The following is a 26352-nucleotide window of genomic DNA, read 5'->3' as shown; positions in this document are numbered from 1 at the left end:
AGACAGGTGTTCTTCTGCAGACAGGTGTTCTTCTGCAGACAGGTGTTCTTCTGTAGACAGTTGTTCTGCAGACAGGTGTTCTGCAGATAGGTATTCTTCCACAGACAGGTGTTCTTCCGCAGACAGGTGTTCTTCTGCAGACTTCCGTTCTAAGTCCCTCCTAAGTCTGATGGCCTACTACAGTTCACACGCTCTCTTGCCAGGCAGTGTGCATTCCTAAGGAAAACCGAGAAGTCCCTACTAGAAGGAAAATGATGGGCAGACAAGAGAAGATAGGTCGCATGGAAAGCGCACAGGTGTCGTGGTCACACCAAAAGTCAGATATGAAGCCCATCCAGCTAGATCAAGAGCTAGATCTATCTAGATTGTTAGCAGTGGGCTACTGTACTGGAAAATTCCTGTGCCTGGGTAAGAAAAGCAGCCCGCCCGGAATGTTAGTCTTGGATAGGAGCTACCGACATCGGCAGCTGTATGATTCTCAGAGCATGAGAGTTTCTTTTCCAAACTCTTGGTGACTGGGTGTGGTACAACCTGTTAGCAAACCCAGACTTCACCACGGTTATTTCAACTCCCAAACTGTACTGGCTTGAGGTCTGGATCCTTGTGTGTAATTCAAAAGAGTGTGATAACCATAGAGAAAGCAGGCCCTAGCTAAACCCTGTTCTCTTAGTACTTTCTACTTCCCTGGTGAGAACCAAGTTTGTTCCTGTAAGTCCCAGAGAAACTTCTTTTTTTTTCAACAACCTTCTTGAAAATGAATTTGCTGTAAAAGTAGAAAAACCTTAAACCTCGGATTTTTTCAGGAAATAGCTCATACAGAGATGTACTTGTCTTACAAACATAATACCCAAGTTCCATTCCCAAAACACACATTTTTGGAAGAAAGTTAGACATGGTAGTATCCTTGTGATCCCAGTACTAGGAAAGCAGAGACAGGTAGATTTCAGGGGCTTGCTGGTCAACCAGCCTAGCAAAATTGGTAGATTCTGGGCCAAATATCTGAGGTCGACCTCTGGGCTACACACATGCGCGCGTGTGTGTGTGTGTGTGTGTGTGTGTGTGTGCACACACAGAGAGAGAGAGAGGGAGAGGGAGAGGGAGAGGGAGAGGGAGAGGGAGAGAGAGAGAGAGAGAGAGTGTGTTTTATTATTATTATGGATTATTTTTATAAGATAAAAGTAGTGGAAGTGGCAGATATACGGGCGCTGGAGGACCAGTCTATCCCTATGGGTAGACAATAAAGAGATAAGGGAGGGGTGTCTGACTCTGCTATGTGATTTAGATGATCCCATAAATCATCAAGGGAAACCCCACAACCCCCTGAAAGGTTAAAAACACATTCACTGCATTTTATAAATGAAGCCTACTTCCCAAAGCTCTAAGCGGTGGCAAGAACGACCTCACTCCAAGCCCTCGTTATATATTTCCTGATAGCCCATTATGAATTAAAAAACAATGCCAAGGAAGGTCAAGAGAAGGCAGCATTGGTGTTTTCTTAGCTCTTAGTTTAGCAGTTGGTGAGGAGAAGGCTGTGATGGCTCCCTTCTCTCGAAGTTAAAACACAGCTACAGCTCCTTAATCCCCCCAAAGTCCATGTCGTAAAGGATTGGTCCCCAGCCATGGTGCTAGTGAAAGATGGGGAGGAAGGTGTTAGGAGGCAGAGTCTGGTGGGATTAGTTAGGGTTGTGGTGCTAGGCTCTTAAAGGGAGTACTGGGGACTTGCTCCTTTCTGTCTCTCCTAGCTTCCTGGCCACCTATGAGCATTCTCCTCTGCTTTGTGTTACTGCTGTGACCAAACTGGCCCAAAGCCAGTGGAGCCAACTGAATCTTGACTGAAACTATGAGTCAAGCAAACCATTTCTCTGTATAAGTTGACTTGTCTCAGGTATTTTATCACAGTATGGGAAGATGATTAGCACATAAACAGAACACCAAAGGTGTTAGCATCCATGTATAGACAGAAGAAGCTCTCTATAGTGAGCTCTGGACCAAACTATTAGACAAGTCATCGCTAGGCAACAGGGCCGTACCTGTGTCCGTTACCATGGCAGCCGCCGCATATCCCTTGGCATGTGTATGCATCATGGCCTGGATAAAAGACTCAGAAACCAACTCATAGCCCCCCTTCTTCTCTTCTTCTTCTTCCCTCTCATTCCCTCAGAGGCCTCCTCTACCAATAAAACCTTTCACGTGAGACCTGTTGCTGGTGTGCTCTGTCCAGGACTGTGCTGCATATTCTAACAAACAGTTTATAATGAAGCTAGAGTTGGTTCATTTTTCTACTTTTTTCTGTATGTGTTTGTATGTGTGTGTGTGGTGTGTGTGCATGTGTGTGTGTGTGTGTTCAGTGGAATTGTATCAGTGCAGAAACAACCTCAGAGCCTACATATCTAAGATGAAGGTTTCCAGTAAGACTCTGGCTTCCCAGGCACATTTTAGGGAAGACAGGATTGCAGCCCTCCTCTCAACTCTACATGCATTGCTTTCTCTACCCACAGTTATCTGCCCTAGGGCTTGGAGAGGCTGGAAGGGTTTCCCACACTATGTCAGATCCCACAGGAGTGATGTGTAAGGTTATCCAGGACTAAGGAAGTGGCACAGCCAATGGCCCAGGTCTGAGATTTTTCTAAGTGAGCCTGCCCAGTCAAGGAACAAATGCACAGAGTCTCACATCTTCTCTACATCGTCTGTGGGCGAATAATGAGCTGGCCCAGGTTGAGCGTCATGTATACACAATACCTTTGTCATTCCCAAAGCCATTTGCAATAGCATTTATTCCCCTTTTCTGATGCAGTTTTTGTCTTCCCTAACAAGGGGCAGGGCCTGCACGATGTCCTATTCACTCAGCTACTGCTTGCAGGGCACTCTTTGTGGTGCTGAGAGGGCACAGAGTGAAGTTTCTGCCAATAGGGAACTCTTGGGGTGTGCTTCCTTTTGGTACCAGCAGCTCCAGAGCCCAGGATGTCTCGATAAGCCATTTTCACAAGTGTATGGCTCAAGACAGGTAGAAGAAAGTCCCCCACCCACAGCAGAATTCCATGGGTTAGCTCCCCTGAAAGGGGAAAGGAGATTTCATTCTAATTACAGGAGAGTTTAAATACCAAGACACAGCAGTGGACCTTGACAAATGCTCCACTGACAAAGAGGTGGAAATCAGAAGCTAGGTCTAGACCCTGGTTTGCATTTGATTGGCTAAATAATTTGGGTTCACTTGGTGTGGTTGTCACGGACCCTCTGGTGAGTGTCTGTTGCCTACCTGGATCATAATGTCATCCTGAGTCCTTCCACTGGCCCTATTCTTCCTTGAAAATATCTCCAGTACCGTGTTTACCTGGCCATGCCTTGCCCTGGCTTTTGATTTACATGGGTCTGTTTAAAACTATGGAACAAACCAAGATGGGTAAATCATGGTGAGGCACCAAGACACTCCACTGGCTAAGCTCAGTGGCCTAACAAGCAAGAATGGGGACGTCTCACCTCCAGGTCATAGAGAGTGTGGCTTCAGGTTCCCCCTTGCCACTAGCTGTACAATATGCCTGGGCATATTCCCAAATCTCTCCATCTGTAAAACTTCGAAATTCGATCCTCTCTCATAGAAGTCTTGAGAAGATTAGGTGAAGTAATGCCTATAAATTCCTTCATCCCAAATAAGCACTTGATGAACGCAAGCCAGGCCCATCATCACTATACAAGACTATATTAATTATAAACACAAGCCAGCTGTTGAACCCCAGCATTTCATGTGCTTAGACACTACACACACATGCATGAACACATATGCATGCACACAAATATGAATCGCACACACACACACACATACACACACACACACATTTTTAATACAGTTATGACTACAAAGCTTAAATAGGCCATGCTGGTATCTTCCAGGTAATAAAATATTGGGACAAGTCCTGGCATTTTCTAATACTTCCCTCCTTGGTCAGAGCAAGTCCATGTAATTTATATGTATTTCAGGGTAAATTGAAACAGCAGAAAAAGTTCAAGTGGTTCACTGCCAACCTCATGAGTGTACCCGAGCTTCCGATAGTGTTATCAGCAGAATGAGGTGAGGCTGGGGAAATCTGAAAGCAGTTGGGTATCATTCAGACCTGAAGACTGGGTTATGAGTTCAGAGCTTGGCATGTAGTTTTCCAGACACCTAAGAGTGTATAGCTTGTTAGTGGCTGAGCTGAGACAGCGGTAGGCAGTGCCAATAATGAGACTGCACTTGATATGGGTGAATGGGAGGGGCTAGACCCTGCCAGCACTTCTCTCTATTAACCAGGATTTAGATTTAAACAACACAACACAGACAAAAGCAGCCTGGGAAAAGAGAAGTAGGTTATTTCCAAGGGTTATTTCCCCACATCTGTCAGAGCAGAAATTAACAGCATAATGGTGGTAATGAATGTTCCCAGGCCACACTGTGTGGGTGATTTGGTCCCCTCCTTAATGCTTAATCTACTTCTAGGAAAGAGGACACTTCCTGGCCAGTCAGACAGAGCCTTGCTCTGACTCGTGACATCAGGAAGGGAGGACATTTCAGCTGTGCCTGCCCAGGGTGCTAAACTGGTGGCGGTGATGACTATTTTCATGATATGTACAGGTTTGCTGCAGAGGCTGTTTTCATAATAGCTGCTGTTTTGTCTCCTCAGAATCTCCTGCTGGAGAAAGAGGGGGTGCTTCTTTGCTGACACATTGAGGGGGGGCCCACTCTGGGGTTCCTGATGCATCAATGTCTCCTGGCTGAGAACAGGGCATCTGCATCTCCAGCCGGTTCTCTTGGTATTAGTTCTAGTTACTGATGCTAGGAGTTAATTTGACACATGGTGATAACAGTTCTTAGAATCTTGATTGTCGTGCTAATAACCAAGTTTGATGAATAGGTCCTGACCCTTGAATCAGAGGACAAGTGTTATAAGCCTGTGGTAGGAAGAGGGAGGTAAAAGCAACCCAGCCAGTTATCTCATCTCCTGAGGGCTGAGAAGCCCAGAGCACACACTTCTGAAGGTGAGGATGATTGGACAGGCTCCCTGAATGAGTCAACCAGAGCTGACAGGAAGCTCCAAGCCTTGTTCTGCATGTGGTGTAGAGCCTGAGATGGGTCAAGGAAACAGAGGGATAGGCAGCCAGATGTTGCTGCTTCTAGAGAAGGCACTCTCTACCCAAACTTCAAGTGCACAAAAGAGCTATCTCTCTGACTTTAATTCCAGCACACCAGGAATATCACTGACCGAGAGCTGCAAGGCAATGAGTGGCCATGTCCCTCTTCAGTTTGCCAGTCAGAGAAGATGCTTGGAGCAAGGTTAAATCTAAGCCCCTGTGCTTTAAGAAAAGTAAATAAGGGCCAGAGAAGAGCTCATTCTGACCCCACAGATTTAAAAAAAAGGTCAATCTGTGTTGCTTAGCATTTAAGGAAAATTCTGAGAGATTCCATTCCAATTCTGTTATCAAGAATGGAGACACACAGGAGCAGGGTTCCCACAGTGGTTCTGGGTGAATCCAAGAGCCTAGCAAGTGAATAACAGTCTACCACCATAGCCAAGCAAACAAGCCCACAAGAAGAGTTCTGCTTAGAACAGTTTAGTAAAGGCAGATTGCTGGTATTGTTTTTAACATAAGAGAAACCACACACACACAAATAACAGAAGGAAAATTTCTGCTGCAAACTACTGCTACTTTCAAATCTGAAAGTGAGGGTAAAAGCAAGAAAGCGTGTAGGAAGCGTGGTTCACCTGAGGGAAGGGATGAAGAAACTAGCACACACCCCCAGGAGGCAGGCACAGTTGTTTCCATGGTTAAAGAGCTAGGACCTACACAGCCAAGTCCACATCCCAGTTCCACAGCTGCTGTTTGGGACCTGGGGTAGGTCACCACCCTAGCCCTGTGAGGAGACATGAGCATCGTGTCTGCCTCATGGGGTTGTTGTAAGTATGAATTAATAGAAATAAGTTAGTCAGGCCATTTCCAGACATGCAGTAATTGCTAAATTTGGTGCCTCTATGATCCCTATTATCACTTTGGTTTATTTTTTAGAAGTGCCCAAAACCCTATCCCAGGATGGACTGTAATTCAAGATATTAAAGAAGCCATACCTGAGGCTCTGCTGTCAGTTCTGAGAAATTATAGCAGCAGAAGAAGAGCCAGGAGCTGGAGGTGTATGCTTTAGTCTCCCAAAAAGAGTAGTTCCTAGGTCCCAGGGATGTGTCCTGTACATGTCGTTGATCCCTAACATGATGAGAGAAGAGGCTGAGGAAGGTTGTCCAAGTGTGGGAGTGGTCAGCAAGAACGTTTAAGCCTGGCACTGTTGCTGAGGTGAATAGAAGGTCCTTGGAGCACTCAGTGGAATCCTCACTATAGAAGAAGCAGAGAGAGAGTCTATCAGCATGGGGCTAGAACCAAGTCTCCTTGACCCATGTCCAAGAGGTCCCTAGAGGCCCCTTTCATGACTCTGTCTTTGCAGCGTAACAGGAGCCTCCTAGCACATGACTTCTTGAGCAGGAGACCACCATGGTATCCGGACACCTATCGATAGTGTATGTTACTCTGTTCTAGCCACGGGTTCTGTCTCAGCCAGTTCAGCCAACTGTAAATTGAAAATATTATTATTTTTAAAATGTACAAAGTTCCAAAGAGAGAGACCTGTGTGCTGAGAACTACTCCGGCTCCATGTTAACAAAAAGCTAATGTTCAACCCCACCGGAGCCTTGCACCCACTGAGCATGTCATTCATGTGATCCGTATAGGCATCCAGTAGATGTATGTACACAGACTGAATCTGTATAGAGTTTTTAATTCTTGCCTTCATTCCCTATTTATTCCCTATTCTATCAACTGTCTACACTGAAGTAGAATAATTAACCAAGAAATTAAAGCACACAGGAGAATACACATAGCTTTCAGGCAGATCCCATCTCCTTTTTATATAAAGGACTTAGACATTCAGACACTTTGATATCTGGGAGGAAGGTTGTCCCTGGAGCCAAGCCCCTTCCGATAGTAAGGGACAATTGTATAAATAGCCAGGACTGTAATCTAAACGGGCTTTCTTTATGAAATCAGTTATCTTTCCTTTAATGGTAGTTTGCTCTCTACTTTAAGATGCTTGGTGTGGAGAGGTGACACTCCGCTCCCAGACCGAGTCTCCATCTTTATACAATTGACTTTAGAGATAAGTCTAAAGCAAAAGTGGTGTCAAGTAATTGCTAAATTTGGTGTTTCTATGATTGCTGGGCCGTGGTGACCCATGTCTTGGAATGCCATGGAATCCAAGCACTTGGGAGGGAGGGGCAGAGGCAGGCAGATTTCTGTGAGTTTGAGGCCAGCCTGGTATACACAGTAAGTTCCAGTTTCAAGACAGAGAAACCCTGTCTTGAAAAAGTTTATGTTCTAATCTAAATAAAAATAATACAATCAAAAGATGGAAGGAAAGAGAGGAGAACAAAGGGATTAAAGAAGAAGAGACCGATGACGTTATACAAAGATTTGTGTACGTCTCACATCTAACTCAAAATGAGGGGAGCTACGGAAGTCCACTAGTCTTAGACTGCTAGTCATCCTGTTCTCCTTCCTCATGTGCCTTCACCTGCACTTTTCATCCATACATATTACAAGGACATGCTCTCACGTCACACCAGACTAGTCAGGATACAAAAGACAAATGCTAAGCTTTAGCAAAGATGTGGCTTAACTGGGATTCTCCACTGCCAGTGAGCATGTAGATTGGCTTTATGTAAATCCATTTGGCTAAACATACAAATGCTAATGAACCCAAACCTACATCCCTGCCTACCCAACAGCAGATTATACAGCACATATAGGGGCAGGGCTCCTCATGAGAGCCCCGACCCCTAAATAATCCAAATGTCCACCCACAGTGTGATGGGTACTGTCTAGGTACACAGGATGTTGTAGCATAGTAATGAACAGGCTGGGGCCCTCCCTGGATCCGTCTCCCAAATGCAGCATTGAGTGGAGGAAGCTTTGGACAGACGACAGGAATGCATGCTCTACACTTGTGTTTAAATGAAGTTCAAAACCAGGGCAAGCTGTTTATGGTGATAGGAGTAAGGATTGTTGGGGAGACTTGCAACTGGGAAGCTGAGGGCTCCTTCTGAGGTTCTGGTGACCTTTTTTCTTGAGCCGAGTTGTAGTTACATATCTTCACTTCTGAGAATTCATCAGGCTTCACACTTATAATGTGTGCACTTTCCTATATATATATAGGTTCAGAAAAAGTTCCAGCTACAAAAAGAAAAAAAGAAAAGAGAAGGAAGGAAGGAAGGAAGGAAGGAAGGAAGGAAGGAAGGAAGGGAGGAAGGAAGGGAGGAAGGAAGGAAAACATATTTATACATGGAAACAATTTCAAGGTAATAGAAGCATAGAAACACAAATGTAATAAAATATGCACAGTAACTAATAAAATACTGTTTAAAAGCTAAGGACACATATATTAGAATGAGTTTAGCTCATCTATTAAAAGAAAAGTAATTTCAAATCAGCTGACAAACTAAGACTCATCCCTATGGTGTGTACAGAAAGCACACATAAAAGAAACTGGTTGAAAAAGTCTAAAACTAAAGGATTAAACAAAGGCATGATGGGAAAATAGAAAAAAGGAATGGGGTATATAAGTATGGTATTAAATCCATAAATGAAACTGAGAGAAGGTAAGGTATTATAGACAACAATTTATATCTATAAGTAAAACAGCAAGCCGGAGTATGGTGGCTATCCCTGGTTATCAGTTTGATTACGTCTGGAATGAGCTACAATCCAGAAATGGCGGACACACCTGTGATCCGAATCTTGAGGCTGGAAGACACAGGCTTCTGACCTGGATCTTGACATGGAGCTCTTGAGGCATAGTGGTCATGAAAAGCTTAGGCCCAGGCAAGGTAGTACATGCCTTTAATCCCAGGAGACTGAGGCAAGCAGATCTCTGAGTTCAAGGCCAGCCTGGAACAAAGCAAGTTCCAAATCCAGGCATGGCGGTACACACCTTTAATCAGGGCCACACCTTCTGCTGGAGGCCTACATAAGGACATTGGAAGAAAGAAGACTCTCCTATGACTGCTTGCACTTACTTGCCAGCATATCTGTTGGAACCTACTTCTACAGGAATCCAGTAGAAATAAAAGACCAGTTTTAACAACTAGCCTCGTAGACTGAGCAACCACTAGACTCTGGGACTTCCCATTCACAGCTGCCCATTGTTGAGTTAGTTGGACTACAGACTGTAAGTCATTACAATAAATTCTCTTAATATAGAGACATTCCATAAGTTCTGTGACTCCAGAGTAATATAAGGGACCGCAACACTGACTTCAGACAAAGTAAACTTCAAGCCAAAGTACATTAAATGTGCCGGAGAAGGAAAGTTAACCTGAGAGAAGCCTTGGTTTACAATCAAAACATAGTAGTAGTCCTGGATACTCGTGGTCCAAATAATACAGCAGTAGGTTGTACAAACATAAACCACAGGGATACAAGGAAATGGAATCTTATTGGTTCCAGGAGACATCAGCCCAGCACTCTCACTGAGATAGATTAAGAGCAGCAACAAGATAGATATAAAAGGCTTAAACAACATACCCAAACGGCATGTTACATGTGTTAGACACTACACCTAAACTGTAAGCAGTACATGCTTCTGTTTCTGCTGTTTGAATCACAGAATCTAATTATGGTTTGGGTCATAAAGAAAGCAATGGGTTCTATAAGGTTATATGATAAGGAAATACTAGTCACAAAACAATGAACTAGAAATTAATAAAATAAATTTTGAAAAGTACAACATTCCCTCTACCTAGAAATACATTGTAAAGCTGGATGGTGACATACAATCTGTTACCCAGTACTTGGGAGACAGAAACAGGAGGATGAAGAGTTAAAAGCAAAAACACAACAAAAAAAAACCCATCTATCATATATACATTTCTATTTTTAAATATATTTATATTGTATTATATATACAGTTACAGATGTGGGGTATGGCACCCCCATTTCCTGTATTTGGCACTAGTTCTTAGAAAAGAGAACTTGGGGTGTCCACTGACCTTAGTCAGAGCATTTAACTAGTATGCAATTACTCTTACTCTTACCCAGTGATTTATTGGGTCCTTCAGGGTGCCAGATTCGGTGTCCTGCCTGCTGCTAGCCTAAGGTAAAGAAACTCCTCTCAGCCTTGTGGAACTTTGCTTGTGGGAAAGATGAACAAATAGAGAAGACAGTTGCATCTCTAGGGGTATATATAGGTCATGCCCTTCTGGGTTTTTATGCTATGTTCAAGATTCTGGAACAGTGGTGGCATTCTATCCCACAGGACTCCAGCATCCAGGAAAAAAGGTGCCCACATTGCCTCTCAGTGACTGGTTATGTTGAGGGAGTTGCCACTTCCTCATCTGCCTGGGAGTCCAGTACAGACTAGAGAACATGACGCCCAGCATATGAAAAGGTCCAGTTAGTGTGGTTCGTATTGCTTATTTACTTGAAGCTAGTCAGGCTACACCCAGACATGGGTTTGTAGAAGCCACACACTCAGGAGGCATTGGCCAGCAGGGTGTGTCCACAGCAAAAGAGGCGCGGGTGGAAGCCAAGTGGCCTGGCTGCTGCTGCCTCATGAAGAACAGCTAGCGGGTTGTGTGTGTTGCAGAAGAAAGGCAGCAGACACTGTGTACTTCAGGCCTTGACATCTAGAGAATGGGTATGCCTTCTCTGAGGCCCATCCAGGCTGCTGAGGAAGACGCGGCCAGCTTGGAGTACAGTGAGCCCCATGTCATGGAGAGATACAGGCAGGAAGCCTCCCCCCCAACACATACACCCCGGCTACCCTGCTCATCACTCTGGATTCAGGACTTCTAGTTCCACCTTCCAGAAATCACCCAAAATATGGGAGGTTAGAATGGAAGCTCTCCAAATCATCAACCCGTATATACTGGTTAGGTAATTTATGACTCTGATTATATACAGGAGTCTTACATAAGCCTTAAAAAGTCAATATTTAGAAAAAGATCACGAATCACCTAGGAATTGCTTCTACTATCAATAATGGAACAAAATATGAAATATTTTGTTTATGGCATGCATGACATTGGGTGTTACGGAAAATATGTGTGATAAAGAGTCGGCTCATATGTGCTCTGTGTTCCTTCCCTTTATAGTTTTAGGGGCCTTCCAGATTTTCTGCTATATGCATACATTATCATTATAATTTCTACAAACTAAAGGAAAACTAAGGCCAAAGAGATTCCTAAAACTGAGTGAATCATAGCCCACAGCTCTCTAGAGAACAACACAAAGAGTGCTCCAGGGAGCTTCAGTCCTCACATCTCCTTATTGATACAGAGTTCAAGATGACGTGAAAGAAAGACATTCTCAAGGCTCTTTACCAGCCCAAGGTTCTGCTAAAAGCTGTCTTTCAAACGTGCCAGGGATAAGGCATGGACCAAGATCACCACAGCCAGACATGAACGGGCCTTTATGGATGTAGGGTGGCTGCCTGGGCTTGGTGTGGCCAGGCCATGCACCACAGAGCAGACTATTGTGTGTGATTCTCTAATTAAAACTGTTTCCTAGTCATCCTAGAGGTTGAGAGCCAGTGGGAAAAGTACTTGTGTGCAAGCACAAACACCCGACTCTGGATCCCTAGCACCCATGTAAGAATTGTGCATGGAGAGAGGTGTGCATCTGGGAAAGGGACAAGATAGGTCAACCCTAGGACCACATTAGCCAGCCAGTCCAACCAAAACAGCAAGGCCCAGGTTCAGGAAGAGACTTTGTCTCAAAAAATTATGGAGAGTAATCATGGAACATTGACCTTTGGCTTCTATATGTACATGCACACATGTGTGCACACACACACACATTGTCAACCATGAAAATTGTCAACCTGTCACACTTGGAGTAGGAAAAATATATCACAAGCTCAGTGTAACAGGATGATGTGGGGTGTCTGCTCGGGGGATCTTGGAAGGAAAGCCCAGACCCCGGTTACACTGAAAGCTTTCCCTGAGCAGAGATTCAGGACACAGATAAACATGGAAGAGAAGCTATATTCTGGTGAAAACAGATCATCTAATAGGATATTTGCTGAAAAAAAAAAAATCTCTGAAGCCTCCCGGGTGATTTAATGCCACCAACTTAATAAGCCCAGAAACCTAACGAATCTCTTTCTTCTCTTCTGGGAGGACTCATAAACATGGTTCCTGTAGCTCATTAGCTATTAAAGTTATTAACAAATTATTATTTTCAATTGAGAGTGGTTATGGGATTCATTATTTCCTCTCATGCCAAGACTCTGCAGTTCACTGAGAACATGAATTATCCCTCGCAGTCCGGAGTTTCTAAATCATCCTGGACCGGGTTCGCTCCCTTTGGCACAGCAAGCCATGCAGGGCTGAATGGCTAGAAGCCTCCCTTACATAATTTACTGAGAACTTAATTGGGACTAATTATTGTCTCTCATTTGCCTGCCTGGGAACATCTGCCCAGCAGCTGCTATGACTCCACTCAGCTGGGATGTTTGAAGCTTTCTGTGAAGTGAGACAAAGGGCATGAATATTTTATCATAGATTTATCTCGCTGTAACTTTTTATAGGAAACTGCTGCTTGCTTTATAAGGTCGCTGTATTAATGCACAGTCTTACCCATGCACTGGAGCTGAGCTGTGAGCATATTATCTTACAAGGCTCACTGCAGAGGAGAGGAAGATGTGGCTGAGGTGTGTGGAGGGGAGGGTATAGGCATGGAAGAAAGCTTGCTGACTTGTACATTCTAAACTATTTTTTTGTGTGTGTGTCTGTTGGAATCTTGAGTCAGTCCAGAAAAGAACGTATAGTTGGCCATATGTGATCATTCCGTGGCATAAATACCCATTTCACAGATCAGAACTCTGAACCCAGGGGCAGCTGGATAGCTAAAGTCAAAGACATAGGTATAGCTCCCAAACTATGTCTGGGCCTCTTTACTCTCAGGAGTCTCAAGGCCATACCAAGCCTAGGATATTCTCACAGGAGGCAAATCATTCCAACCATCTAGTGAGTCTTTGAAGTGTAAGCAGAGATTTGAGAGGTATAGGCCTGTGGGGGACTTGGAGGAGCACCTCAGGGAAAGCTTTCAGTGTAACCGGGGTAATGGCCAGCTGAGGAGTGAGGAGAGAGTGCCAGGCAGAGAGAGTCACACCAACATCTCTGGATCAAGGGGCACCCATGCATCCATGGTCAACCAGAGCAGGGCAATTAGACATTTCCCCTTGCCTTGAACTTTAGTCATTCCTCTTTCCTTAATCTGAAGACTTATTTTTGTTTGTTTGGACATCTTCCTGGAAGTGTCTGTAATCTGCACAGAAACAAAGAGAAGCATGGGCTGAATGAATGAGAACATCATCAGATTGTCTTGAGAGTCAGGCCCTGGATATGAAAGTCAGCAGGCATAGGAGCTGCTTGAGGTCTTAGAGTAAAGAAGAAGCATCACGACAGAGCTAGTTGCAGGGGTTGCCTGACATTAAAGAGACCTCACGTGGGATGGCTTCTTAGTTGCTGTACCTCAGGTGAGGTGACTGTGGACATGCAGAGAGGGAGCCTTAGGGGTTGCCTTAGTAGGAAGGACATAACATGTGGTCCAGAAACAGTCCAAGCCAAGCCCCTTTTCTTGACTTGGCATGCCTGGGCTTTGTTACCCCTCACACATCCTGGGCACCAAGGGCATGGCCGGGCTTCCACTGTTCTGCCATTACTCACATATAAGAGGGTTACAGGGTAGAGAGCTGGAGGCCCAGCATCCTAGGAACCTCGTGTGTGTGTGTGTGTGTGTGTGTGTGTGTGTGTGTGTGTGTGTGCACATGCATGCGTGCACGCGCATGCACACGTGTGTGTGCCAACAGAATCTAGAGACCCGCATCAAGTGTCTTCCCCTCCACTTTATTCTTTGAGGCAGGGCCTCTCATTGAACCCAGAGCTTTCTGATGTTGATAGACTGTCTTGGTTGGAGTTACTGGGATTTTCTTGTGTCCTGTCCCCTGCTCTTGGAGTATAAGAGCATGCAGGACCACACCTGTATTTTGTGAATGCTTGGGATAAAACTCAGGTCCTCAGGTTTGTGCAGCAAGACTTTAGTCTGAGCCATCTCTCCAATTGCAAGAACCGCATTTTCTGTTTTAAAAAGAACAAAAAACCTCCATGCTAACAGAATTGCTAAAGACTGAACTGAACAGAGTAACAATCTGCTTTGGAAGAGGAGCTGGAGAAGCAGAGGGCAGCGTGGTAAGCAGCCACAGCCCAGAGGAGTCAGGAGTCATACAGAGGAAAACAAGGAGTGGCTGTCAGGGCCACAAGTGTCCCAGCTTCCATCTGCTCTGAGGTTTGTGGTGATGTGTCATGCTCGCCAGGCACCCTTGCTCAGTGTAGGCTAATGAAAAGGTCGACACTGCCCAGTGCCAGCGGCTGACTCAGGGCTGAGATCTCAGGGCACCAGCTGTGTCTCCATGGCTCCACCTAGCTTGTCTGTCACCTTAGGGCATTTTTTTTTCAGGTTCACCACCCACATGGCCATTAGAAGCCATGACCACCAGCTGCCACTTCTAACACAGTGGCACATTAATAGGTACCAGGGATTCAAACTGGACCAATGGTCATCATCACCTTGGAGTGTTGCTAAGGAGACTTGCTGGCCTGTGGATGGATGTTGTCAGGGAGTCAGGGCTGACTGAGTGTGTGGCTTTCAGTAAAGGTATTAAGGATGGAGTGGCAGAGTATGAGCCCCTCACCCTTACAGCTGTGTACCAGAACCCTTGCAGGGCATCCAGCTGCAGGGGTGGGTTGTGCCTCAGGACCTCCAGATCCTACAGTTGGAATGATCCTTTGCTTCAGTGCCACTTCCAGAAGCAGCAGTGCTGGCACTCTCTAGCCCTTGAGAACTCCCCCTAGGAACATTTCCTGAGTCTTATAAAATTCTGAGCCTTTTCTTAGCCAAAGCTGGACAGCCGCCGGGTGGAATGCTGAGATCTGCCTGCTTCTTTTCATGTTGAGTAAGCTTGTGGGGCCAGGCAGCTGAGGCATCTGTGAAGGTCCTCTGCTGGTGTTAACCGGGCATGGGGTGTTGCCTGTAGCTCTCTAGGTTGGGGACTTTAGTATTCCTTACTATTGGGTATGATTCAGTGCATATCCTGAGGGAAACAATGTATCATCATCCCTCTGAGGGACCACTTTCTGTTGCTCTTGTTTTTCCCTCTAAATCCTTAGAGAAGAATGCTTTACACTAAACTGTTAAGCCAACCTAAAGGCAAAACTAAAACTAGCATTTGTGTCTCATAGAAATGTAGGGGGTCAAAGCCTAGGAGAGAGTGATGGAGTGGCCTATAACAGCCAGTGGTTCTGTGCCCCCTTGGGATGGGAGATGGGGTGATGCACCCTGGCCTTTAGGGGTTTGCTCAGAAATCCACAGCTGCCAACTTGGGATATTAAAGTGTAAAGTCCCAGACTGAAGGCTGCAGGGCCAAATTCCTCAGCAGACACGACTTGGCCCACACAGACCGCTCAAGATTTTAGAATCCAACATTTGAAAATGCAGAAGAAAGCTGCTCTCACAACTTGGCTTGTTAAGATGGAGGAGGTCCAGCACCAGGCCACAGTGAGCTGGCAGCTGATGGGCCACAGCAGGCTAGCACCTGGAGACTACCCCTTACAGGAAAAATGGGACCTAAAATAGGACCACTGTACAGTGTCCCCAACAAGAAGTAGGAAATCCCATTTCACCATTAAGAGATACATGTGGCTTGGTTACTTTTTCTTGCGCTGCTGCTTTGTGGACAGGAAGTGGTGATAAATTGATTTTTTTTTCTTGTCATATATCAGCAACTTGCCTATTTTTATGTTTTTCCAGCATTTTTATTTCTTTTGTGATTTATCCCCTTAGTTTTGCCCAGTATCTGATTGTCTTTTCCCTAATTGATTTCTATGTTTAGTCTTAAAAAGAAAGGAAACAATAACTCATGCTACAACACAGATGGACTTTTAAGATGCCATAGGAAGTGACATCATAGGAAATGACACCATAGGAAGTGATGTCATAGGAAGTGCCATCAGGGGCCTAAGTGACATCAGAGGACCAATGTTATATTGTGCCACTTTCAGAAGAGGGAAATGTGTAGAATCAGATTAGTGACCACTTAGGACAAGGATGGATGGTTGGGTCTTGGGATGACAGCTAAGGAGCATGGGTTTCTTGTGGAAGTGATGAAAGCATTTCAAAATTACATGGTGGTGATTTCATAATTAAGTATATTGAAGATGCTCTTTCAACAAGTGCACTGTTTGTCAAGAGAACTGAGTCCTAATGGCACTTCTGGAAAGTGGATCTGCCACTCGTTATTGAGTGGCCTCGAGTGGGATACTGAACCCCACAGTCTCCCCAACTATAGAATGGGTCAAATATATTAAATCTTTACAGGAGTTCAGAACATTGTTTACCACACAGCTATTGTAGTATTTGGAGAAACTATTGTCGAAACAATTTCCGTTGAAGCATACTTTAACAAAGTATTGACAGACAGACCAACTGCCAGCTTCCTCTCTCCTTCCCTCCCTCCTGACCCCCTTCCACCCTCCCTCTTGTCTCCCCAACCCTCCTTTTACTTACTCATTCTTTGTGCAACACGTAAGAAATAATCCTAATTGTCCAAGGGCAAAGAGCATGGAAAAGTCACAGATCCTGGCAAGCCCCACCTTCTCAAGCTTAGGAGCCAGTGGACGCAAGACATTTTAAAGTCAGAATTCAGGACTGAAGGTTGCTTCCCTCAGAAGCGCTCATTGTTGGCCACGCCAAGGAGAACGTCATGAGTTGCTGGGCCTCTCTGCAAGCAGCAATGCCTGCTTCCAAGCAAGCTCATATCCACAGGCCGGCATGATACACGTCAGATTTTCATTTCCTCTTTTAAAAAACAAATATGTGAATAATATTACTTTTCAGGGAATGGTATATGAGAACTCATAACTTTTGAGTTTAAGTGGAGCGAGGCGGAATTGAAGCCTCCTGTGGGACTGTTAAAGGGGCCCTGCTGCTCCCTCTGGGAGAGCATCTCATCCAGGCTCCATCGGTCACCTTTGCAGCTCCACGCTGTTCCTCCTTCACACACGTCTGTTTAATAAAAGCAGTCTCCTGTCTTCAGAAACTATAAATGGCATATGTGAAAGTTGTCCGATGGTTTTCATCAGAGTTGCTAGTTCCAGGCTGCCAGGAGCTGAGAAGGAACACGGTCCTGAGCAGAGGGGAGAGTCTGCGGCTACGCAGGGTCCTCGAGGTGTTGATTGGTGTTAAATGGAGAGGAAGGGCTCTTGGCAAGACTCTGTACAGCCCATTCCCCAGGCTCACAACACACATAGTGAACAAAGTTACAGGTGTCTTAGGAAAGATTTTTGTCACCACAGTGAGACAGAGAAAAGTGTTGGCTTCCTCTTAGCTGGACATTCATACCAGGGGACAGAAGTCCTGTGCCAAGGAAAATGGATTCACATCCCCGCAGGCTTCCCTGTGCTAAGCATCTTCCAAATACTTTGACTGCTATGTTCAAATAATATACAAACTGTTCTGCTGTTGCCCTATGTGTAGAGGAGCCCAAAGCTCAAAGGAAGTAAATAAGACGCCCTGCTCTATAGAAACTAGTCCTTAACAGGAGACTCATGTTATTGTACCCTCTTCTCACACCTGAATCATGCAAACTTATTAAGAATTAGGGGAAAATTAATTTTAGGGGACCTTGTTCATCTCTCTCTTACTTCAGAATGGCCACTGAGATGCCCTTTCCAGGGGCCCCTGAGAAACCAGACTTCCTCTCAACAGAATCAGTGTCTACATTTTTTAATAGTAATTACACAGTCAAAATAGTCTGCACCTGTCAGGCCTGAAGCATGGTCGACTCACTGAGTTCTCCGACCCTCAGGAAAGCTCATCTCGGCCAATCTAGCAGCAAGCTTGTGGGACGCGAGCAGTTGCCAATGTTTTATAAAGAAGGGACAGGATCTGGCCTTTTCCTGGTTATCCAGCAGGCAAGCTGGAGATTGGGGATTTGAGTGTGCACCCATCAGACCCAGGTACTGCGTGAGAAGCTGAGAATGTCTGGTTCCAATCCATGAGCCTTGCCTGCTGCCGGGGCATGAATGCAGGGAGGATAACATGGATAGGAAAGGGTTTATGTGACTGAAAATGAGAGCCCTAAGATGGGTGTGGGGGAGTACACCTGCTGTCCCAGCTTCTTAAGAGAGTGAGGCAGGAGGAGGAATGGTTTAAAGCCAGACTGAGAAGAGCCTTCCAGCATGCTCTCTAACCCCTGATTTCTCCATTGGCTGATCTGCATGCCTCCCATCCCCCACTCTCTTGTACCTCCCCCCACTCTCTGTCACTTTGTCACTCTATCCCTATGCACTCTGTATGCATGACCAGACTCTCCCAAGCTTCTGTGCTGCTGCCTCCGCTTGCAGACCATCCTGAGTGATAATCACACTCTTTACCTCTCTACATTGTCAGGCGTTGCCCAGAGTTGAGTAGACCCAACAAGGAAGGTCTGTGGAGCTGGCTGTGAAGGGATGCATTCCAGCCTTGCTTCTTCACCCTCACTGAGCCCTGCCCACTTACTGTGTGACACTATTCCTGAACAAGTTTGAACAAAGGTCTTCACTCCAAATAGGGAATCAACAACAGTCCAAATGTGGATACTACCAACTTGGTGAATCAATGAGCTTATTGGTGTTACAGGAATATGTATGAGGAGATTACTTACAGGAGAAGAAATGACCTTAAGACAGATTAATCACCAAAGCGTACCCCAGCATGAGTGACAGCTCCCCAAAGGTAGGAACCAGGACACCATTGCAAACCCTGTGGGCAGCTCAACAGGCTTAGGGGTAACTCTTCTGGGAGTTTGGCTCATCCCAGTGTGATTTTCAGTAGTCTTTACTGCTTGTACAACCTTGGTAAACCAAAGCTTTGTGTGTCTGGTCAGTTTCAGGAACTTCCTGAGATAAACTATACTTCCTGAGCCTTAATGGCGAGTTTCCCTTTAGAGTGTACAGTCTTAGGAGCTTCTCCAAAGATGGAATGCTCTACTGGGAGGAAATTGCTGCACAACACCACCTGTGTTACTGTTTCCTCTCAGGCTTCAGCCCACCCACGTTCTGTCCCATAACCAACCCCAGAGAATGTGACTCAGTCCACCCAACCCCCAACACTGAAGATAGCTCCCTTTCTTAGGTCACTTTTGCATGTTTTTCCCACCTCCTGGGTCTTGCTTGTCATTCCTCATCCCCTTTAGAGGCACAGCTCTTACCCCACTTCCACGTACTCACACTCTCAAGCCTCAGTCTTGGAGCTTTTCTTCCTACACAGCAGACAACCTCCACCCCATCTGTGGGTTATGTATTCACTGATTATACTGACTACTAATTAAAACTGAAATGTTCATTTTGAAAAGAAGTATGGGGCTAGAAAGATGGCTCAGCAGTTAAGAGCACTGAATGCTTGCTCTTCCAGAGGTCCTGAGTTCAATTCCCAGCAACCCTATGGTGGCTCACAACCATCTGTAATGGGATCCGATGCCCTCTTCTGGTATGTCTGAAGACAGCTACAGTGTACTCATATAGATAAAATAAGTAAATCTTTTTTAAAAAGTAAAAAAGAAAAAAGAATTGTGACCCACGTGGTGATGGTACACACCTATAATCCCAGAGCTTGGAAGGCAGAAGCAGACAGATCTCTATGAGGGCAAGGCCATCCTGGTCTACAGAGTGAGTTCCAGGATAGCCAGGGCTACACAGAGAGATCCTGTGCCCCAAAAAGGAATTGTATCTGCTAAGTAAATACAGATGCTTTTTAATCTTCTCATTTTTCCCAAAATAACTTACTATGGCAATTATTTGTTTCTATAAACTATAAACACTCAGAAGGATGAAACCTGTGTGAATCCTATCTCTTGCTTATAAGGGATATATGAGCGTCTACATAGTTAGGTAGCTGAGGAGGTCCTGAACTCTGTCTCCTCAAAGACGCAGATGTACTGATGCATGGCCTCACAGAGTAAGTGACTCTCATCTCAGTTTACACCAAGCCCGGCTTGCTTATGATCCCTAACCCAGTGTCTACAACCCAGACAGCACCCCAAGCTCCCAGAGAAACTATGCAGCACTTCTCGCCCATGGCCAGTGGCATGCCATCCATAAGGACCCTCCAAGAACTGGTCACCTCAGGCTATGCAGCTGCACTCTCTGTCTCTTGAATTCCATTGGCAGGCAGGCTTTTCCCACATGACTGCTGGACCTCGCTTCTTTAGCCAATCTCACTTTGACCTTCAGGCCCTGGTGCATGCTGTATTTCTTCTGTAGCAAGTGCTGGCTGCAGATAAGTCCCTTTCCTTCTCATCAACAAAGGCTCATAAAGGCTAGGATGCTGAATAGAACATCCCAATGCTAGAATCTGGACACAGCATAAAGCTGGCTCAGCATATAGCATCTGGTTCAGCCAGGCTGGGATTGAGCAAGTTTTCTATCTCAGTGGCTATGGCCTGCCTGCAGCTTCTTGGGACTGCTAGAGTGGTTTGTAATATCCATCTATGCTGTGGGATTCTAGGTGTGGCCTGCTTGATGCTATGCCTGGGAAGTGCCCACCTCTGTAACAAGCACATGAAATCACATGCAGGTGTCTTATTTCTTGAGTTTGAGTTTTGGACAAATGTGGTAAATATTCCAATTGCTTGTGAATATCACGTCTTCTTATCCCCTACACTGAAGTTCATGAGCTTAACCCCGAGCCTCCTAGATAATTCCTTTGTTAGCTGGTATTGTGGTGAAATATGGCATGTCACCCTGTCTTCTTTGATTGGAAGTATGTGTGCTCTTTATAGTCACCTAATTTGAGATCTGCTGTATATTCATCATAAAGTAATTGTGCCAGAAGACAGTACCCCTGACAATGCCATCATCCCTGTGACAGCTCAATCGTTTTTCAAGAGAATTCACAAGTCCTTTGTCTACTTTAAATCTCACCCACAGCACAGGTGGTGCACACCTCTTATCTGAGCACTTAATTAGCTAAAGTATGCAGATTGAAAGTTTAAGTTGAGCCTGACCCATATAATAAGACCCTACATAAATATTAAAGTGAAGAGAGCAAGTGGGGCGGCTCACTGGTAGAACACATTGCCTAGTATGCACAAGGCCCTGGGTTTCATCCTTAACATAAAAAGTAGTGAATGGAAGGTAAAAATTCTCAGAGTTATGAATGAGATGGGTCTGTAATCATGGCCAACTGGCCCACCTAATGCTCACACTATTCTCTTGGACCTGGGAATATGTTGAGTTACATAGCACAGGCAAATTAAGTTGAAGGCAGAACTAAAGTTGTGTGGTGGGTTGAATCGCAGCCTCTTTAAAAAATAAAAAAAAAATTAAAAAAAAGGTAACTATGTTAGAGTCCTAACACCCAGGAGGCTAGAACATGATCCCACTTGGAAATTATGTCACTACAGATGTAATTAACCAAAATGAGGTCACACTGGAGCAGGATGCCCTCCCCCATCCAATGTCCTTATGAGAAGGTAGCTGGGGAGACACAGGCACACAGGGAGTACTCCATGTGACTGTGAAGACAGAGAGTGGATGATGATGCTTCCATAAGCCCAGGAATGCCAGTTCCTCTCAGAGCCTAAGCAAGACCTGTGTAGTAGACCTCCCATCAAGCTCTATGGCTTAGAAGGGCTACCACACCACTTGGTTAGTAAATGTTATGTGCACTTCAAAAAAACAGCCTAAGTTATAACTATAGTATAACTCTACACACTATACACTATGACTGTAATCACTACACAGCACCTTCCCTGAAGATGAGCATTTGGAACGTCAACTGCACAATAGTTTTGAGTAGGACAGTAAGATTCATGTGCTTAAGGCAGTGGAGGAAGGCTATTTCCACAGCTGTGGTTCTTCCAGAAAAATGGTTGAGTTCAACTGCAAAAGAAAGAAAGAAAGAAAGAAAGAAAGAAAGAAAGAAAGAAAGAAAGAAAGAAAGAAAGAAAGAAAGAAAAAGAAAGAAAGAAATCAATAAGAAGAAAGGTGAAGGGTGCAGAAACTTGTTTCTATCCCATGCCTCATTGGAGTATCTGTCAAGAGAAACAGAAATATGTCTACCTTAAAAACAGCCGAAATAAGCTTGGAAAGGACTACAGTGGCACAGTGACCCCTGTAGAGGGCTCAGCACACATCTCCGGTGGGAAGCCATGCTGTCAGTGGAAATGTTCCACAAGTACCCAGTGTCCCTCCCATCACCACCAGCTTAGACTTGGCAAACCCCATTCCGTTCTTTGGAGTTCTATTCTCAATTATTCTACAGAGTTTGACTGCTGCTTTTGTCACTTTTCTTGTTGCTACAAAATACATGATAAAAGCAACTTAAGGGAAGGAGGTTGGTTTTAATTCCAAGAATAAGGAACAGTCCACCGTGATGGGGAAAACATGGCCGCAGGCCCACATGGCAACTGGTCACATAATATCTGTAACTAAGAGGCAAAGAGGTGAATGCTGATCCTTCCCCTACTGTCTCCATTTCTTCAGTCTGGGACTCAAGCTTAAATGATCCCACCCACATGTGGGTAGATAATATCACCTGAACCAAATCTCAATGATCCTTCAGACACACACAAAGCTTTGTCTCTTTAATAATCCAGTCAAGTTGACAGTATTAACCATCACAGCTACTCCAGATAACCTCATATAAGTACAGTCATTGCGACCAGCTTATTTCACTTAGCATGATGTCTCAAACCCTGCCCATGTTATAGCCCGAATCAACATCTCCTTCCATTTTCCTCTTGGACTCAGTTGCACAGTAAGTCCCTGATGTGATCTCTATGGATCAGAGAGGCTGTCCATATTCACTTGAACACATGACTGTGAGTCCTCAGAATGTAGGCAGCGCATGGAGGGTGGTATCCTATGGGATACCCAGATGGTTCTTTGCATACTCAGGAGATACAGAAGATTGATCATATTAAAAAAATGCTTTCACAGTAGGGTCAGTTCAGCAGCACTGGCACCAAAACAGGCTCACCCTAATACTTGCCATTTGTAAGCACAAAGTCAACAACAACATACAGGACAGTCTGTCTGGGAGTTGGCTCATGAGAAAGTAGAGCAGTGAGCAGAAGTGACAGGTATGATCTGACTGCTTAAAAATACAGAAATGAGAGGCCGGAGACATGGCTCAGTCGTTAAGAGTGCCCACTGCTCTTGTAGAAGACCTAGACTAGGTTTCCAGCACCCACATGGCTGCCCACAAGTGCCTGCAACTCCAGTTTCAAGGGATAGGACAGCCTCTTCTTACCTGCAAAAGATCCTACACGTGGGGTACACAGACATACACTTGGGTGCACACACACATATACATTAAGATAAAGTAATCTTTTAAAACTGTTTAGATACAGAAATAACACAAGTTAGAAATCATATATGAAGACAGTGTCTCTATTTCAAAACAGACAGGTGCCTGCCTTCTCCTGCTGGTCAGTCCTTACCTCCTGCTTATCCACATGAAGAAGACTAGTGATTGGTCAGAACATGACAATTAGAACAGAAGAGCTAGAGAACCCCTGTTACCTTAAAGCCTATAACGTGAAGAAGTATATAAAATGTCCAATGCTTACTCATCGTCCTGTTTCCCATCACCTACCAAAGAGGATATGGAACAACTGTGACTGAGTGTGTGTGACGCTGAGCAATGACGCTGAGTCCACATACCACTGAGCACACACAGGGCTGGGTATACATGGAGCAAGTGCACATAGGCTGATATGGGCTGAATACTGAGGTCAGTGGTTTGTAAATAGTGTATTGTGTCTTCTCACGGTCACATCACACAATGGGCAGGGTCATCTCCATCCCTCATGCATCAATGGTGCATCCAACAGGAAGAGTTTTGCTAACTGGTTCCTGGAGGGGGAGGAATGGGTAACGCCACCCAGCACCCACTCAAATGCTGAAAATGCTACTGATGTTTCTAAAGAGTGAGGTGGTGTGATGAGATTTCATCAGATGCCACTCGAAGCTATCTTACTGAAGAGTGGAATGGCTGTCTGTGCTCACCATCTGGAGTTGGAGATGTTTTAACAAGTATCAAGCTCTTGGGCATTGGGAATATTTAAGGGAGGATGAAAGAGAGGTTTAAGTCTAATCATCACCAAAGGACCAAGCAGGGCCAGTTCACTAGTATCCCCCAAAAGGCATCATATGTGTCCTGGGGAATTGTTATTTCCAAGTTGCTCAGTTGCTCCCCAATATCCTGAAGCTAACAGAGAGGCACATATTCACAGATGATTGAAACAGTGGGTGGTACACAGTCTTAGAAAAGCATTGCAAGTGCCATCCTCAGGCCCATTTTCCAGTGGCCCACGAGATGCCATCATCGAGAGTTACCATCTCTAGTCTGGAGGCTTCTCGGGCCATGGAAAGCAGGGAAGACCTGGTCTTGGTGTACTGGAGAGGCCTTTGTGCAAACTGTATCAGCCAGCTGATGCTGTGGTAACAAACATCACATTGCCTTAAAACAGTGTTGGGCTTTCATGGTAGAGGACAGGAAACAGAATAATAACCAACTTCATAACCACATTAAAAGTTTCTAATGGACAGGGTTTGGGGGTTGAGGGTTGGGGTGGGGGGGGAGGTGACTGGAGAAATGGCTTAGTGGTTAAGAATACTTGTTCCATAATTTATGAAGATCAGAATTTTCTCCTAGCACCTATATAAGAAGCTTATTGTCTCTGCAAATGCCTGCATCCCCAGCTTCAGAGGGAGATGGAGACAGGAGGATTGCTGGTGCTTTCGGGCTTCCAACCTAGCCGAAACATTAGCCCTTAGTTCAGGAAGAGAGCTTGCCTCTGAGGCATAGGTGGAAAGAGATGGAAGAGCACCATACCTTTTTCTGGCCTCCCCACACACATAAGCATATATGTATATACATTCTCATGCACACACATAAATAAATATCTTTTTTTAAGCTGCTGTTGGGACATGACCAGCTTTGTGCCCACTCATACTCCATTGAGCTAAGCATGTTCCCTATACCAAAAGGGCCACTGAACTAGATGACAGCTCTGGTCACTCTCTATTTGAAGCTCTGGAATTATTTCCAGAGTTGATGACAAAGATCCCAGATCCATCTCTTTCACCACTCACCCACTGCCAGGTTATCTTCTTACTGTCCTTTCTTCCGGGCAGGTGGGTGGCTGGTCAGTGGAGCCCCTGCTCAGCGACCTGTGAGAAGGGCATTCAACATCGGGAGGTGACTTGCGTGTACCAGCTACAGAATGGCACCCACGTCACTACTCGGCCCATCTACTGCTCAGAACCCCGGCCAACACCAGTCCAGAGCTGTGAAGGGCAGGACTGCCTGTCTATCTGGGAGGCTTCGGAGTGGTCAGAGGTGAGTGCCTGGGCTTGCCGCTGAGGCTGAAGTCATGCAAGAACCTGTAAGCCTTAACCATGGGGCCCACAGTGTGCTGTCTCCTCCAGGGTATTTGTGACTCATCCATATGGACCACAGTCCTCACCTGCCCTGTGACCATCTCACAAGTGCATTCCAGCTCCTGTTCCTTAAGTTCCATCTAAGATAACATGGATAAAAACAGACAAACAAACATACATAATATGGTTTGAGGTTGGCTATGTATACATCACAGAAAAAGTACTATTTGATTCCATTTCTTGTGTAAATTCCCACTGAGAAATTATAGATGGACAGATGATTGACAGATGATAGATAGATAGATAGACATCATACATACATACTTATCCACTGATCTTTTTATTCTCCTTCAGACTTGGTTGAATTATAATATGGCCAAGTTGAGTAGCTGGTTTCAAAGTCTTCCCTGCAGTGCCAAGGGAGCCTTTGCAGGTTGCAGGAGTCAGATGCTAAGGACAGTCTTTGGTATGCAAGTCAGTTGCAAATCTCACACCAAAAACCATGTTGGAAAGAGGTCAGCTAGGCCCAAGTTTTAAGTGAGAAGGCCAGACCTGGAAATACCATCTTGTCTCTGGTTATGTCATCTTTCAGGGCTTTGCCTTGACATTGCAATTATGTTGATTGTCTGGATATAAAACAAACAAAAAATAGCTAAATAAAGGGGTGGACTTCACTTGGGTTCCACCAAACCTGGAGTGGTCTAGGAAAGGCAAGGAGGCTAGTTCCAAGATACTCTTCAGTATGGAAAATATTTTTAAAATTCTCTTTGATTGCCAAACACAATTATTTTGAATAAAAAAGTATTTGGCCCATTTTTAATGAACAGAAAGCCTGCTGTTGTCTGCTTTAAACTGA

At 45.0% G+C, this 26352-nt stretch overlaps 1 protein-coding gene across 1 annotated transcript in view; it reads left to right on the top strand.

Moving 5' to 3' along the window:
• Adamts17 (ADAM metallopeptidase with thrombospondin type 1 motif 17) overlaps positions 1-26352 on the top strand; it is a 293848-nt gene that overhangs the window by 241015 nt on the left and 26481 nt on the right. Inside the window, exon 14 of the mRNA XM_028776690.1 lies at positions 25251-25455. Within this exon, the coding sequence (XP_028632523.1) occupies positions 25251-25455 (205 nt within the window). The remainder of the gene's footprint in view (positions 1-25250; positions 25456-26352) is intronic.

This window comes from Grammomys surdaster, unplaced genomic scaffold (assembly GCF_004785775.1).
Source record: "Grammomys surdaster isolate TR1022 unplaced genomic scaffold, NIH_TR_1.0 271, whole genome shotgun sequence".
In the NCBI taxonomy this organism is placed as follows: Eukaryota; Metazoa; Chordata; class Mammalia; order Rodentia; family Muridae; genus Grammomys; species Grammomys surdaster.
Note: the sequence above shows the minus strand (reverse complement) of the source record. Positions and strands in the feature narration are given on the sequence as shown.